This window comes from Neofelis nebulosa, chromosome 11 (assembly GCF_028018385.1).
Source record: "Neofelis nebulosa isolate mNeoNeb1 chromosome 11, mNeoNeb1.pri, whole genome shotgun sequence".
Lineage (NCBI taxonomy): Eukaryota > Metazoa > Chordata > Mammalia > Carnivora > Felidae > Neofelis > Neofelis nebulosa.
Window position 1 is genome coordinate 57,485,961 of NC_080792.1, and position 15,512 is coordinate 57,501,472.

The 15,512-nt window shown below is 43.8% G+C and overlaps 1 protein-coding gene across 1 annotated transcript in view; it reads right to left on the reverse strand.

The window, feature by feature from the left end:
• Positions 1–15,512, reverse strand: part of LOC131490371 (laminin subunit alpha-1-like) — a 137,888-nt gene that overhangs the window by 44,231 nt on the left and 78,145 nt on the right. The window contains 7 exon segments of the mRNA XM_058692674.1: positions 3,672–3,834; positions 5,313–5,424; positions 6,916–7,005; positions 8,624–8,766; positions 9,241–9,434; positions 9,728–9,814; positions 13,673–13,794. Coding sequence (XP_058548657.1) covers positions 3,672–3,834; positions 5,313–5,424; positions 6,916–7,005; positions 8,624–8,766; positions 9,241–9,434; positions 9,728–9,814; positions 13,673–13,794 — 911 coding nt within the window.

The following is a 15,512-nucleotide window of genomic DNA, read 5'->3' on the forward strand; positions in this document are numbered from 1 at the left end:
GCACTCTTCATTTCTTCCTTCAAAATTTCTTCAACTGATACAGTTAAGTCAGTGTTCCTCAAACTATATTCCTCCACAGCACCAACGCCCCATGAGTTGGAAGCAGGTTCCAAGAGAAAGAGTGCCATGGTGAAGTAAGTTGGGCTGTATTCTCTCAGCTCCTCCTGGAGAGTCTCGATACACAGGAGCAAGCATACTAAAAGCTTTGAGAAGAGAAGTCCTTGTCTCTCCTTAGTAGACATTGCCTTTCCCAAACTTATGTAGTCACAGGATGCATTTCTATAATGAAGTATCATTGGATAGCTCTGGGGACACGAGCATGGAAAACAGCTAGGATATACAGCTACAAAGGATAATTGATAGCATGCAGTAAAGGAGTCAGCTATCCTTAGAAAGGCCTGCTGGCAAATCTGGCCCTTGGCTGGCATCTGCAAACATTCCCACCAATCCCTAACTGATAAGAGTGGCTCACTGCCTCGACCATTTGTGCAAACAATGTGGTTTATGTTGAACACCTGCTTTCCTTCTGAGAGTCTGGAATTTGGTATGTGCTTGGTAGAGGGTGCATATGGGACCAGCCCCCCGTTTGAACCTTGGATGCTGAACTTCTCATGGGCTTTCCTGGGTAGAAACATCCCATACATGGTGCCACATTTGCATTGCTGGGACAGTATATGCTGTGACCCCCATGGAGGAGAGAGAGCTTAGGAAAAGTTGCGTGGTTTCCTCCAGGCTCTGCTGTATCTTCTCCCCTATGTATCCAGCTGGGCATACTAAATACATCACCTAAGAAATCTTGGCCATGAGTCTGGAGAGTCCTAGATTCCTAGTGAAACTCTGAATGGTCTTAGGGACCCCAACACAAGCATGATAAGCAACTGGATGGTGTGATAAATATTCTCACCTATGAGAATGCCACACTTCAGCAGTGGGGCACCTGGGTGGCTCAGCTGGTAAAGCATCTGACTCTTGATTTCAGCTCAGTTCATGATCTCATGGTTTGTGAGATTGAGTCCCGCATAGGGCTCCATGCTGGCAGTGTGAAGCCTGTTTGGAATTTTCTCTCTCCCTCTCCCTCTGCCCCTCCCTCTCAAAATAAGTACATAAACATTAAAAAAAAAAAAAAAAGAATGCCATACTTCAGCATAAATGACCACTTTTTTAAGAGTCATAATGAAAAGTTTATACATAATTCATAAAATAATCTGTGAAATTTGAAATGGCATAAACATTCAGGGATTATCTATGGAAAATAAGAAAGAGAAGGCCAGAGAACACATTTTAAACTCTTAAATGTTTTTGGGTTGCCTGGGTGGCTCAGTCGGTTGAACGTCCGACTTCGGCTCAGGTCATGATCTCACAGTCAGTGAGTTCGGGTCCCGCATCGGGCTCTGTGCTGATAGCTCGGAGCCTGGAGCCTGCTTCAGATTCTGTGTCTCCCTCTCTCTCTGCTCCTCCCCTACTCATGCTCTCTCTCTCTGTCTCTCAGAGATGAATAAATGTTAAAAAATAAATAAATAAACTCTTAAATGTTTTTAAATAAAAGGTATCTTTAGTAGCAATGATTTTACTTACAAGTTTAAGAGAGAGATCAGCAGTCTTATGGGTAACTTTACTGCAAATGGAAAAAGCGCTACAACAGCAGAAAAAGTGTAGTGAGGGCCCAGCAGGTGAGAGGGCCGGGTGCCCTAAGGGAATAGGGGAGAGGGGCCACCCTGCCTTCTCCCCTTCTTCCCAAATGCTACTTAGAAAATGAACTTCTCCCATTGGGACTACAAGCTCCTAGTGGGGAGGAGGGCTCTGTTCTCCTTTGTGTCCCCAACTCCCAGCACAATGCCTATCCCCTGGGTACTCAATCCATCTGGTGAAGGAACAAATGAACGACTGAACTGACTGTGGTAATAGTGGAAGAGACATCCCCACAAATGATTCCCAAGAATCTCCAGGGGATCTTCATCTTTAATAAGCTCCCCCACTGACTCTGATATGCAGCTGAGGGAAGATGCAATGAGAGGATACATCATGTGTGGATGACAGGAACAGTGGGGCCAATAAGGGAGCCCCAGGAGAGCTGGAATTGAATACATGAAGTTTATATGTAATTCTAGAGGCAGTGGGAGCTAAGGATGATTGGGAAGCAGCGTTGAGCCTAGAATGGCTGCCTCAAGAATGATGGGTGCTGGTGAGATCTTTCCCCTCCCATGCCATACATTTCAGGTGAAGGGAGAATGCACATGAGAGGTCAGGGTCAGGGAAACATGATTATAACCTAGCACGTCTCTGATCCGAGCATTGAAATTCCACCCACCCATCTTTTATGGACAGGGTCTCAAGCGGTTCTTCCTTCCATTGGGTTGGAAGATCGTAGGGTTTAGGTGTGTGGTCAGGTTTCATATGATCCTGGAGGTTTAATATTGGGCAAAGTACTTGTCGTCTCTGGGCCCATCTCCCCAGCTGGACCCTCCCCAACCTCACAAAGCAGTGGAGATGACTATGTGACAGGATGAGAGAAGTGAAGCCTGCGCCCTCCCCAGCCCAGAGCAGGTGCTCCAAGATGGCAGCCCTGTTCGCCATTTCCCGGGACCCCACCCTCCTCTGATCTCTCCTCACAGCCATTCCGTTATGAGTTCTTGGCCCTCACCAATGTCCCAGTGATTATTTTACTAGTTCTCTCTCCAAATGCCATCTGACAGTAAGTTCCTCCTTTTGTTTTCTACCTAACAGATCAACAATGTCAGAAATCATATGCAATGATGTTAACATAAGCTCAAAAAAAGACGTATGTGAAGAAAGACGTAAGCTCAACTCTGCAGTGTGTTGCCAGTGGAAGTGTAATGGAATTGTTTTTAAATCCTTTAGAAAATAATTTAGAAACACAAGTCAGGAATCTTCCAAATGCACATTCTTTGGCTTCATGATTTCTCTTCTTAATATCTACCCTAATAAGAGATGATAATGTAAGATGTAGGAAAAGATTTTTGTCTGAGACATCCATCACATTATTCAAAATAGCAAAATAGATTAAAATAGATTAAACATTGCACTGTAGAGAATGGAGTCTTGATGGCGTATGGTGTAACTACTAAGATATTTATCACAACCTGAGAGAGACACAGCTTGTGCTACATTACATCAAGGAATAATTGTGAAAACACTAAGAAAAAAGCCTGAAAGGAAATACAAACTCCTAGTGAGCATGTCTAACAATTCTTTGATCTGTCACACCACATTGTGGTTTTTAATGAGAGCTTGAACAACTGGCTAAATCATTCTGACATAACGTCAATCTGTCTGAGAGCTTACAGCGTAGTAACAGCCACTGACCATATTTGCTTCCATGGGAATTCACTGCATTATACTTGGTCTTCAGTAAATATGGTATCATGAGGTTCTTTTGTTTGTGCTAGGTGGAAATGTTCCAGAGTCACTAAGAAAAACAAAACCTATGACGCAAAGACAGATACTGGCATTGATTATACTCCCTCTATTGGGAGTAGCTGGCACCCGTCTCTTCATTTTTTTTTTTTTGACAATAGTGCCCCTCTCTTATGACATTCCATCCCCGATGAGAGCATCCTCTCCCTCCCCTGCTCCCACATGCCTCCTTAGCCCTCAGTATTCAAGCTCCTACCTCTAATTGATTGTGTCATGAATGGTATTTAGAAACTTACTTGAGTTCCAGCATGGCTTTCTGTTGCAACTGCACGAAATGCCTTTTCTGTATGACTTCTAGCAAAGATGTAATATTCTTTTGCATATTCTGAAGAGTAGAACTGGGTAGTTGGAAGTCTTCATCCAAGGTCTGATTTAGAGTGGCTGCTTTTTCAATAATCTCTATGGACAACAGTCATCAATCATTCAACAGGTCTCTCAAAGTGGACAGCACTAAAATGGAAAAACTTAGAACCTTCTTCAGTGAGGCCAGCTTTGTTCACCTAAATTGGGTTGAACCTCAGGCCAAGCCAGGCCAGGCCAGCCCACATATCCCAATTTACTCCAGTTGCCCCTTATTAAAATACTCAAGAATTTGAGATCATTGGTTTATTTAATGTTGGTATTCCCCAGTATCCATAAACTCATGAGGGCAAGGGCTGTGGCCACCATGTTTCCCTCACCATTTCCTGCACCTGGCACAAACACTTGCACATAAAGCTCTCAGTAAATATTTACTGTATGAAGGAACCAATACTCAACACTACTCTTTTTAACAAACAAATTATTTGTTCTAATCATTTCCTTACCTTTTGCCCTATAAAGTCTAATTTATTATTGGATTTAATACTTTTTATATCCTTAAACTACAATCAAACAAGAAAAGCAAGAATATGTTTCTGGTAGCCAGAAAACTGAAAATAGCACTCCGAAAGCCAGATGAGACATCCCAGTTGAGCAGGACTAAATTATTCTAATACTGTGGGTATACACTGAAGCCCCAAATCCTATCAGCTCCTATTCTGGGCAGAGGGGTTGGTGTTGAGAGTTTAGCTCTCCTGCTCCATGGTATTGCTGCCTTGGCATCCATTTTGTTTGACCAAGCAGCCTGCAGTGACCTTCAACTGACAGTAGTCCCTCATGCCAGCCCATACCCCAGATAACAGCCCCAGCAAGGTCAACAAGCAAATGTCAGTTCTTGTTAGGACCTCCCCAGCAGCCCTTGTGACCAAGTCCCCCCTGCTTCCCAGGGCCTTCTCCTTATGGGCCTCTTTGATAAGACCTCCATGGGCCTTACCAATGCCCCCCCCCATTTTGGTTTGGATTGACCAACCTAGCCTTAGCCTGGGACCCCAAAGCACTCCACCAAAAACCTCAATAAAAGAATATGCCCCAGGGCTTGTCTGTCTGTCTCTCTCTCTCTGCCTGCACCCCACCTTTACCTCCCTTGGGTGACCCCTCGAGGCATGGTGGGTACTTCCTCCTAGACCTGTGAGTAATAACCTTCTGCATCTCATGTTCTCTTGGGGTCTACTGCAGGGGTTTGGCTCATCATCCGGGCCCTCTGTGTTCCACTTAATAAGTGCTAATTTGACAAACTCATAATAAATGGGGAGGCACCATACTCACCTGATACTTAGGGACTTACAAGGAATTACGAAGACAATAAAAAAGAAAGCATTCATTTTTCTAAAAGACAAAACTCTGAATGAAAGTCTATGATCTTTCGATTCAGTGCTCAGGATCCCCAACTATGGAATATTCCAGGCCTTTGATTCTAGGCAGGCTAGTACAAGTCACACACATCTGTTCATACGCTGAGTAAAGCGAATGGAGACCTTCCTACCAAATAAGCACAGGCGAGACACTGAGCACACTACCTTGGATAGTTCTCTGCAGCTTCTCAGTAAATGTCATGAGGTCTTGGCTCTTGTCAAGGATTCCTTCAGTCGCCCTGGTTACATGTTGGCTACTCGTTAGCACTCTAGTGAGCTGCCAGAAAGTCAAGGTCTCAGGTTAGTGTCACTTTGAATAACACGCAAGCTTTGCTGTTCCAGTTGTCTCTTTTAGGCAACAAAATATATCCCAGGGTATGGAGTAAAGCTTTCCACAGCATCATGGGAGCCCAGGTTAACATTTCAGGGTTGGAAACTAAGTGGTTAGCGAAATAATTTACTACTCAGTCTGTGGGGGAAAAGATGGATTTTTTGTTTGTTTGTTTGAAAGAGCCTAATTGGCTATTGAACCACAAACTCCCAAGCGTGTCTATTGCAAAGACTCTATATTCACTTTAGGATGCAAGTATATAGAGTTTCGAAAGTAAAATCTCACTAATTTGCACTGACCGTGAGAACTTGGTTCGGGAGTTAAGAACACAGTCAGGTGCAAACAGGGTGTTAGGCCATCAGCCTTGTCGGGCTGGAGACCTAGTACTTAACCATCTCCTGGCCTCATCGGTAACATGGAATAATATTAACCCTTACCTCCTGCGGCCTTATGAGGATACAACGCCATGATGTTTGTGAGGCTGGCAGCCCAAGGGCAGAGACCCAGCTGCCCTCTGCAGGTATTTTTATTAGGAACGTTATAATTTGTAAAGGGAAAGGTTGTTTGTGATGTTCAGGAGTGTGAAGTAACTCAGACTGGTTCTGTAAGTGTTTTCTAGTCAAAATCCAAAGAGAATCTTCTTTAATGGGTAGAGAGAATTATTTTAATCAGCTTATCATTTCCTACCAAATGTTTGCTCACTGAGGTACTTAAAAGCCACATTTAAACCCTTAAACTCTTCCCAAATCATCCTTAATTCTAAATTAACAGGCCAACCTAATACTTTAGGGTACATGATTGTGTGTGTGAATACTGACAGGGACTAGATACAAACATGCACGAGATGATAGATACACTATCGTACACATATCTATATACATATGTCCATGTGCATATGCGCGCACACACACACACACACACACACACACACACGAAATCCAAAAGTGAAAATTATAAATTTGACAATAGGCCTCCCTCACCATCTGCAAATGAGATTTTTTTTTTGGGGGGGAGGTCACTAAAAACCACTCATCCGGAATGGGCTGAACAAACACATCATTCCTGCTGACATCAAAACAGGCTCACTTGACATTCAAGCTGCACGAGTCAGAAGCACGCGACCTGAAGCCTGAGGGTTGCACAGACACCACACACCCACCCGCCCCTCGGTTCACCGGAAGGAACGACAAGGCCGATGGCACAGAGACGGCCAAGTCCTCACTCGGCAGACGTGACAGGAGAAATTAAGTCAGGAGTCTCTTCCCACTAAAGCACAGAAACTGGCAGAGGGTTAAAACCAATTTGATGACAAGGTACCTGGAGCACAGCTCCCAGGAGAAAGAGCCTGCCCTGATTTAATAGAACCTTCCAGACCAGCCCAATGCAATTGCTCTCAAGGGCTGGGTGGGAAGCGGGTCTTCTGTGTGAAGCACTTACCTCCTTTAGCAGGTGGTCTGTTTGTTTTGCAACATCTTCAAGCTGATCTTCTGCCAGGTCCTTACGTGTATTTTCTTTTAATAAAGCTTCCTAAAAAGGACAAAATAAACAAATTGCTGGTTCTTAGTCCAGAGGGTCTACAGTGAGTGGAAAAGAAATTTAAACATTGCTTTCTTTTTTCTATTTTTTTTTTTGGAGAATATTTTCACCTTTCAAAAACATTTTTTTTTTCCATTTCAGGAGAAATAATGTGAAAAAACATCTCTGAGAGTTCCCTAACCTTTCTTTATGGCCATTATGTCTATAGAGAGAAGACGAGCAGATGGGTGAAGCAGCCAGATTCACAAACACACGCCTAGGCTTTTATCTAAAAACACAGCATTCAGGAATGACAATCCTTTTCATTACCACATGACACAATAAATTGACTATCTCAAACTCTAACGTGTAGGTTTTAAGCAAAATTAAGAACTGCACTTTTTCCAATTAGAATTAAAAATGCTACTGGGGCGCCTGGGTGGCTCAGTCGGTTGAGCATCCGGCTTCGGCTCAGGTCATGATCTCACGGTCCGTGAGTTCGAGCCCCGCGTCGGGCTCTGTGCTGACAGCTCAGAGCCTGGAGCCTGTTTCGGATTCTCCCTCTCTCTCTGACCCTCCCCCGTTCATGCTCTGTTTCTCTCTGTCTCAAAAATAAATGTTAGAAGAAAATTTAGAATTAAAAATGCTACAGTAGCAAGCTGTCCACTAAGCCAATTTCTTAATTTCCCATTCCTTTTTTTGACCCAGATCCTGTCTGACTAATCATAAAACTATGATTTACTCCCAGAGATGTTTAGATACCTTCTGGGGAAGAGAAAATTTTGTGCCCCACAAACCCAGTTAAGAATAATACATTTACATCGGGCTCTATGCTGATGGCTCGGAGCCTGGAGCCTGCTTCGCATTCTGTGTCTCTGCCCCTCCCCCACTCACACTCTGTCTCTCTCTCTCTCTCTCTCAAAAATAAAATAAAAAACATTAAAAAATTAAAAAAAAAAAAGAATAATACATTTACAGAAAACAGTTGATCATCAGCATATTCCAGCATGAAAGAAGATACGTCTAGGTTTATTTCCTGTATTTGTATCAGGACAGCTGCTTTCAAATATCCAAAGGTCTGTCATAAAGAGGAGCAAGGGGACTTGTCTTCTCCCAAAAGGCAGAAGGACCATGGGGGAGGAATTTTTATGGAGGAATTTATGGAACAAGTCAAACAATTTATTATTTATTTATTTATTTATTTTTAATTAAAAACATTTTTAATGTTTATTTTTGCAAGAGACACAGAGTATGAGCAGGGGAACGGCAGAGAGAGAGGGAGACACAGAATCCGAAGCAGACTCCAGGCTCTGAGTTGTTAGCACAGAGCCTGACGTGGGGCTCAAACTTTTGGACCGCAAGATCATGACCTGAGCCCAAGTAGGACACTTAACCGAGTGAGCCACCCAGGCGCCCCACAAGTCAAACAATTCACAGTGGTCCCACAGGGGAACAGGTTAGCGTGTGGATGATGAAGTCCCTGATCACACTGTAGGAAGCCTAGATGCCAGGAGCGAGACTCCCACACTGATGAGGCAGACAGACAGAAGGACAGAATACTGTCCCCACCGACTCTCCCATCTCTCAGTGACATAGGTTTTCTACCCATCTCCGTATTCCCAGTACCTACCCGGAGATATTTCGTTGTATTTTCCAGGTTTGACAAAATTCCAGATGGGACAGGGATAACGCCAGTGAGGTTCACGGAAAGGATGGCGTCCCCAATATTATCTAAGTCATTTAGCAGCACACCCACACATTCATCATCACAAGCTAGAAGAAAAAGAAAGTTGAAGTTGATGTACAGCCGTCTGCACGTTTTCTCATGGATCTACACGAGCCATTCTGCAGTAATGACATCCATGGGCAGAGGACATTCTCCCTTCCGCCTGTGTGACGGGAGGGAAGCAAGAAGTGCTGAGCCCCTATTCTCAGGCGATGCCTTTAAGCCTCAAATCAGATCAGTGACTCCCCTGGGGTCACACAAAAAGGAACAACTGATGCCCAGCGTGGATCCCAGTCGGGGCGCATGTTTCCTTCTACTGCTTCAAACTTCAGAGTGTGTTTGCTTGTCTTTGACTTGGACCGATGGCAATGAATGCCAAATGTATTTCCTTTCGGAGTCCATCTGTCATTTCCTCAGATAGCTCGCAGACACGCCTACTTTATCCTTGCAGGTGCCATAACAGGGAAACATTGGAGAAAGAGAGAAAAATCTTTAAAGGTTTAGAGGAGGAAAATACCTACAAACACAATCGCTTTCCAGCAGAATGTGCCTCGGTTCACATTCCTCGCATCGGAGCCCTGTGGCGCCCGGCCTGCAGACACACTGCCCAGACCTGCGGTCACAGTCACCGTGGACAGAGCCACTGGGGCTGCAGTCACACCGCTGGCAAGTGCCACCCAGCGCTCGAGGGTTCCCGTGATAGCCTGAGGAGCACCTGCAGAAAAGTACAGACAGTAGTATCAACACCAGCAAGTTGGTATATTACACCAACTCTTGTTCAAGGATAGCGGTCATTTCTGCCAAATAAAATACAAAGAACGTGGGCCCATTTGCCTCATTCTACGTTTTATGTAGATGCTGTTTTGGAATAGTAATAAGGTCCCGTATCACTCATGCCCATCCAAACTGACAACACCTCTCAAATCCCATTGGTAAATATGCCCTGTACGCATCAACGGGGCAGATGCACCTAGCGATTTCCGCATGGTAACCAGCCCCCACGGGTACCTTTCGCAGTACTGTCCTTCGTAGCCCAGAATGCAGGCATCACAGCGGAAATCGTGATCACCTTCCAAGACACAAGTGGGACTAAAACTAGAAGAAAAAACATAGTTTTTTGAATTCTTAGATCCACGGCTTCAAATCTGCCTATGGCACTTATTCATAAGTCTTAGGATACTCCATATTGCTCTGAAAGTTGAGTGATTACACCAGACAGACAACCTTTTTAGGGCTTAAAATCTATTGGGGGCAAAAAGAAGGAAAACAAACATGTGACCAACACTATCGCATGCATCTGTCATATCCAAAAGATATTCCTCGCACACCCAGCCAGTGACAATCATGTGGGCGCAGAGGCCAAGAATTGACAGATTACAACGAATCTGTACGATCACACACATTACAGCAAGTTAGTCACCGAACAAGAAAGCTTTCCAGGTGAAAAGGGTCTTGTTCTGAGGTTGAAGGGCATTATCACCTGGCTTATTAGATGGAAAGGGGACTGGAGAGAGCTGTGCAAGACCCTGAGCAAGCACGGGAAGATGCAGCCTGACAGGTGCCCGGTGACGGTAATTGACTGGAAAGGCAGCAAGGAGGAAAAGCAGGGCAAGGTCTGCACATGGGGGAGGGCACCATCTGAAAATAAATGAACCCGAAGTAGGGAGCCATGTGATGGGCCATTAGAAGCAAAATGACAGAGCCATTCAAAATTTAATAATCCTCTCAGATCTTCTCAGGGATTTCAGCTTTTGGCTCCTTCCTTTCCACAACCCCTGCCTCCACATTTTCAATTATCCATGCCCCTTGCGCCACCTACAGGCTAAGATGGGTACTTGCAACCCACTGGAAAAAAACCTCTGGGGTAGCCGGTGTTTTTGACCTGTGGGAGTTTCCGGAATGAGTGACAGGGTTCAGGGTCAGCCCCATTTCAGTTCGGACTTGTTTTTCCTCCTTAAAGACTAAAGGAACAGACTCAATGGAAACAAGATATAAGCAAGGTAAAGCATGTCTGTGAGGGTCTCTCAGATGCAGAGCTCAAAGAGATGTTCACACCCTGTCTCTTACTAACTGTGCACCTTGGGGGTGGTTAGGACCTTTTTAGATTGAAGAAGTAAAATATTCAAAAGTACGCAAATGTGCAAACTAGAAGGAGCTAGTTTGGATATGGAAAGAGCTATCCATATGTATATGGATACACACGTAGATATGAATTTTTTCCAAAATACCATATTATACATTGTTACATAGATTTTTAAAAAATATTTTGTTAATGTTTATTTGTTTATGAGAGAGACAGAGAGACAGAGCATGAGCAGGGGAGGGGCGGAGAAAGAGGGAGACACAGAATCTGAAGCAGGCTCCAGGCTCTGAGCTGTCACCACAGAGTCCCATATGGGGCTCAAACTCACAAACCGTGGGATCATGACCTGAGCCGAAGTCAGATACTTAACCGACTGAGCCACCCAGGCGCCCCCAGTTACATAGCTTAATTGCTCGTTTTTCCAACTCAGTACCTACAGATATACCTTATTCTTTTCTCAGTGTTTGTACACTATTTCACTGTAGGTGTGTGCCATGATATATAAAAATCAGTTCCCTGTGAGTCGATATTTCAGTTTCCCCTGTGATTGCTTGTGAGTATAAGCAATGCCAAAATATATCCATCTTTGCACACATATGCAACTATTTCTACGGCTCTGATTACAGAAGTAGAATTAATGAGTTAAAATTTATATACATTTTAACCCAAAAAGTTTCATAGTAATAACTATATGCAGGGTAGCTTAGGAGGGAGGCCAACAGCACCTCTCATTTGTTACCGTCAAGCCTCAATGATTAAAAAAGAAAACTTCATTTTAGCCTACCAAAAGTTGGTATTCGATCTATACATGTTCAATGCCTTGTCAAACATTCTAAGCAATGGTGAAATGTTATTTATGCATTACAATTTCATATAAACCAAAGAGGCCTCATAGATATTCCAATTTCCACGTAAAACCTCTGGTTCTTTTTTGGGTTCAGATAATTCCAACATGAGCATCACGAGTTCAGGCAGAAGCTAGCCTCAGTCTCATTACTAAGGAGCATTTCTGCATTTCATCATTTCACCAGCATATACAGATTCTAACCGCCCCCCCTCCCTTACGTTAAACAGGAATGGAATTCTTCATATCGACATTCATAAAATTAATAACAATTCATCTCCAGGTACGCTGGATACAGAGGTTGGAGGCTATAATTATTCTTCAGAAAATAAAACCTGTGGCACAAAAACAGACACTCGGATCAATGGAACAGAATAGAAAACCCAGAAATGGACCCACAAACATATGGCCAACTAATCTTTGACAAAGCAGGGAAGAATATCCAATGGAATAAAGACAGTTTCTTCAGTAAATGGTTCTGGGGAAACTGGACAGCGACATGCAGAAGAATGAATCTGGACCACTTTCTTCCACCATACACAAAAATAAACTCAAAATGGATAAGAGACCTAAATGTAAGACAGGAAGCCATGAAAATCCTCAAGGAGAAAGCAGGCAAAAACCTCTTTGATCTTGGCCGCAGCAACTTCTTACTCAACACGTCTCCAGAGGCAAGGGAAGCAAAAGCAAAAATGAACTATTGGGACCTCATCAAAATAAAAAGCTCTGCACAGTGAAGGAAAAAGAAACAGTCGGCAAAACTAAAAGGCAACCGACAGAATGGGAGAAGATATTTGCAAATGACCTATCAGATAAAGGGTTAGTATCCAAAATCTATAAAGAACTTATCAAACTCAACACCCAAAAAAACAAATAATCCAGTGAAGAAATGAGCAAAAGACATGAATAGACGTTTCTCCAAAGAAGACATCCAGATGGCCAGCCAACACATGAAAAAATGTTCCACTTCGCTCATCATCAGGGAAATACAAATCAAAACTCCAATGAGATACCACCTCACACCTGTCAGAATGGCTAACATTAACAACTCAGGCAGCAACAGATGTTGACGAGGATGCGGAGAAAGAGGATCTCTTTTGCATTGTTGGTGGGAATGCAAGCTGGTGCAGCCACTCTGGAAAACAATATGGAGGTTCCTCAAAAAACTAAAATTAGAACTACCCTACGACCCAGCAATTGCACTACTAGGTATTTATCCAAGGGATAGAGGTGTGCTCTTTCAAAGGGGCACATGCACCCCCATGTTTATAGCAGCACTATCGACAATAGCCAAAGTATGGAAAGAGCCCAAATGTCCATCGACGGATGAATGGATAAAGAAGATGTGGTAAAAAAAAAAAAAAAAAATACACACACACACACACACACACACACACACACACACACACACACAATGGAGTATTACTCGGCAATCAAAAAGAATGAAATCTTGCCATTTGCAACTACGTGGATGGAACCACAGGGTATTATGCTAAGTGAAATTAGTCAGAGAAAGACAAACATCATGTCTTCACTCATATGAGGACTTTAAGACACAGAACAGATGAACATAAGGGAGGAGAAGCAGAAAAATATAAAAACAGGGAGGGGGACAAAACATAAGAGACTCTTAAATATGGAGAACAAACTGAGGGTTACTGGAGGGGTTGTGGGGGAGGGATGGGCTAAATGGGCAAGGGGCATTAAGGAATCTACTCTTGAAATCATTGTTGCACTAGATGCTAGCTAACTTGGATGTAAGTTAAAAAAAAGTAAATTGAAAAATAAATAAATAAAATAAACAATAAAACCTGAAAGTATTTTCTTTCGTGGGTTCCATTTTAACACCCCGATACCAACACAGATACTTTGCTTTTGGAAAGATTCTCTTCAAATGCTGTCATAATGAACACTTTCTCTTAAAATCAGCGTTTCTCAACACACAGAGAGTATTAGTTAAAAGCCTGGAAACCAAGGCCGAGAATGGAAGCAGCCCCAGCTTCCGGGCACAGTTGCGCGGGCTCACCTGGCAGGGTGGCTGCGAGGACAGGCGCACACGGAGCAGTCGCTGGCTGAGCCAGTCACCTTCCCGAAGTACCCAGGAGCACACAAGTCACAGTGGTCACCAGTGGTGCTATGGCTGCAGTTCTGGAGCCCCGCGTTTCAAAAGGAGAGGAAAATCATGGGGTAATTGTTAGAAATCATCCTTACCTGGTAACACCTAAGTAAGCCACTGTCAGGTATTATTATTATTATTATTATTATTATTATTGAGAGGAAGAGCATTTTTCATCATATTTTTTTTAATATTTATTTATTTATTTTTTTAAATTTATTTTTGGGACAGAGAGAGACAGAGCATGAACGGGGGAGGGGCAGAGAGAGAGGGAGACACAGAATCGGAAACAGGCTCCAGGCTCCGAGCCATCAGCCCAGAGCCTGACGCGGGGCTCGAACTCACGGACTGCGAGATAGTGACCTGGCTGAAGTCGGACGCCTAACCGACTGCGCCACCCAGGCGCCCCTATTTTTATTTATTTTGAGAGAGACAGACAGACAGTGGGAAAGAGGGGGGCAGAAAGAGAGGGAGAGAGCAGGCTCCACGATGTCAGCACAGAGCCCACCCCACAAACCGTGAGATCTAATCTGAGTTGAAATCAAGAGTCAGATGCTTAACCGACTGAGCCACCCAGGTGCCCCTCTTCATAGGTTTCAAATCCTGGAAATACTGCCAGCTCTGGCCTGTATTCGTCATAATGAATATAGCCTAGGAATTATTAATACATCCTTCTTATAGAAAATACACACACATACAATATGTATGCACACACATGGCTTCTAGAAGCCACCAACTTTCAGGTCCTTAAAATGTGGATCTAGGGGCACCTGGGTGGCTCAGTTGGTTGAGCGTCCAGCTTCAGCTCAGGTCATGATCTCGCAGTCTGTGAGTTCGAGCCCCGCGTCAGGCTCTGTGCTCACAGCTCACAGCCTGGAGCCTGCTTCCGATTCTGTGTCCCCCGCCCCCACTCATGCTCTGTCTGTCTCAGAAATAAACATTAAAAAAAATTTTTTTTAAAACATGGATCTAAAATATATACTAACTCAAAAAAAAACATCTGAAGCACACTGGTTTTACACATAGTTGGGGTTCATTGATCACAGGTGAGGGGCTGAAAGAACAGGTAAAGAGACGATTTAGGAAACAGGGAAGAAACTGCTAAGCTTTAATTTTTTTTTTTAATGTTTATTTATTTATTTTTGAGACAGAGAGAGACAGAGCATGAACAGGGGAGGGTCAGAGAGAGAGGGAGACACAGAATCTGAAAGAGGCTCTGGGCTCCGAGCTGTCAGCACAGAGCCCAATGCGGGGCTGGAACCCATGGACCGCAAGATCATGACCCGGGCCGAAGTCAGACGCTCAACCGACTGAGCCACCCAGGTGCCCCAAAATTTCTTTAATGTTTATTTATTTCTGAGAGACAGACAGAAACAGAGCATCAGTGAGGGAGGGGCAGAGAGAGAGGGAGACACAGAATCAGAAGCAGGTCACAGGCTCTGAGCTGTCAGCACAAAGCCCAATGTGGGGCTCGAACTCACGAACTGCAAGATCATGACCTGAGCTGAAGTCAGACGCTTAACCAACTGAGCCACCCAGGTGCCCCGAAACTGCTGAGCTTTAGAGCGCCACCAGGAGATTCTCGCAACAAGCAATTCATTTCTAGTTAAGTTTTATGTCACCATTTCGATGACACGACTTATGATCCTGCCATTAAGATAGTTTTTGAAGCTACGAGAGAAAATAATTGTGTGACATCCATTTCCAAGGTGAAATCTGCTTTGGCCAGTTCGATCACTGTCTGCCCAGG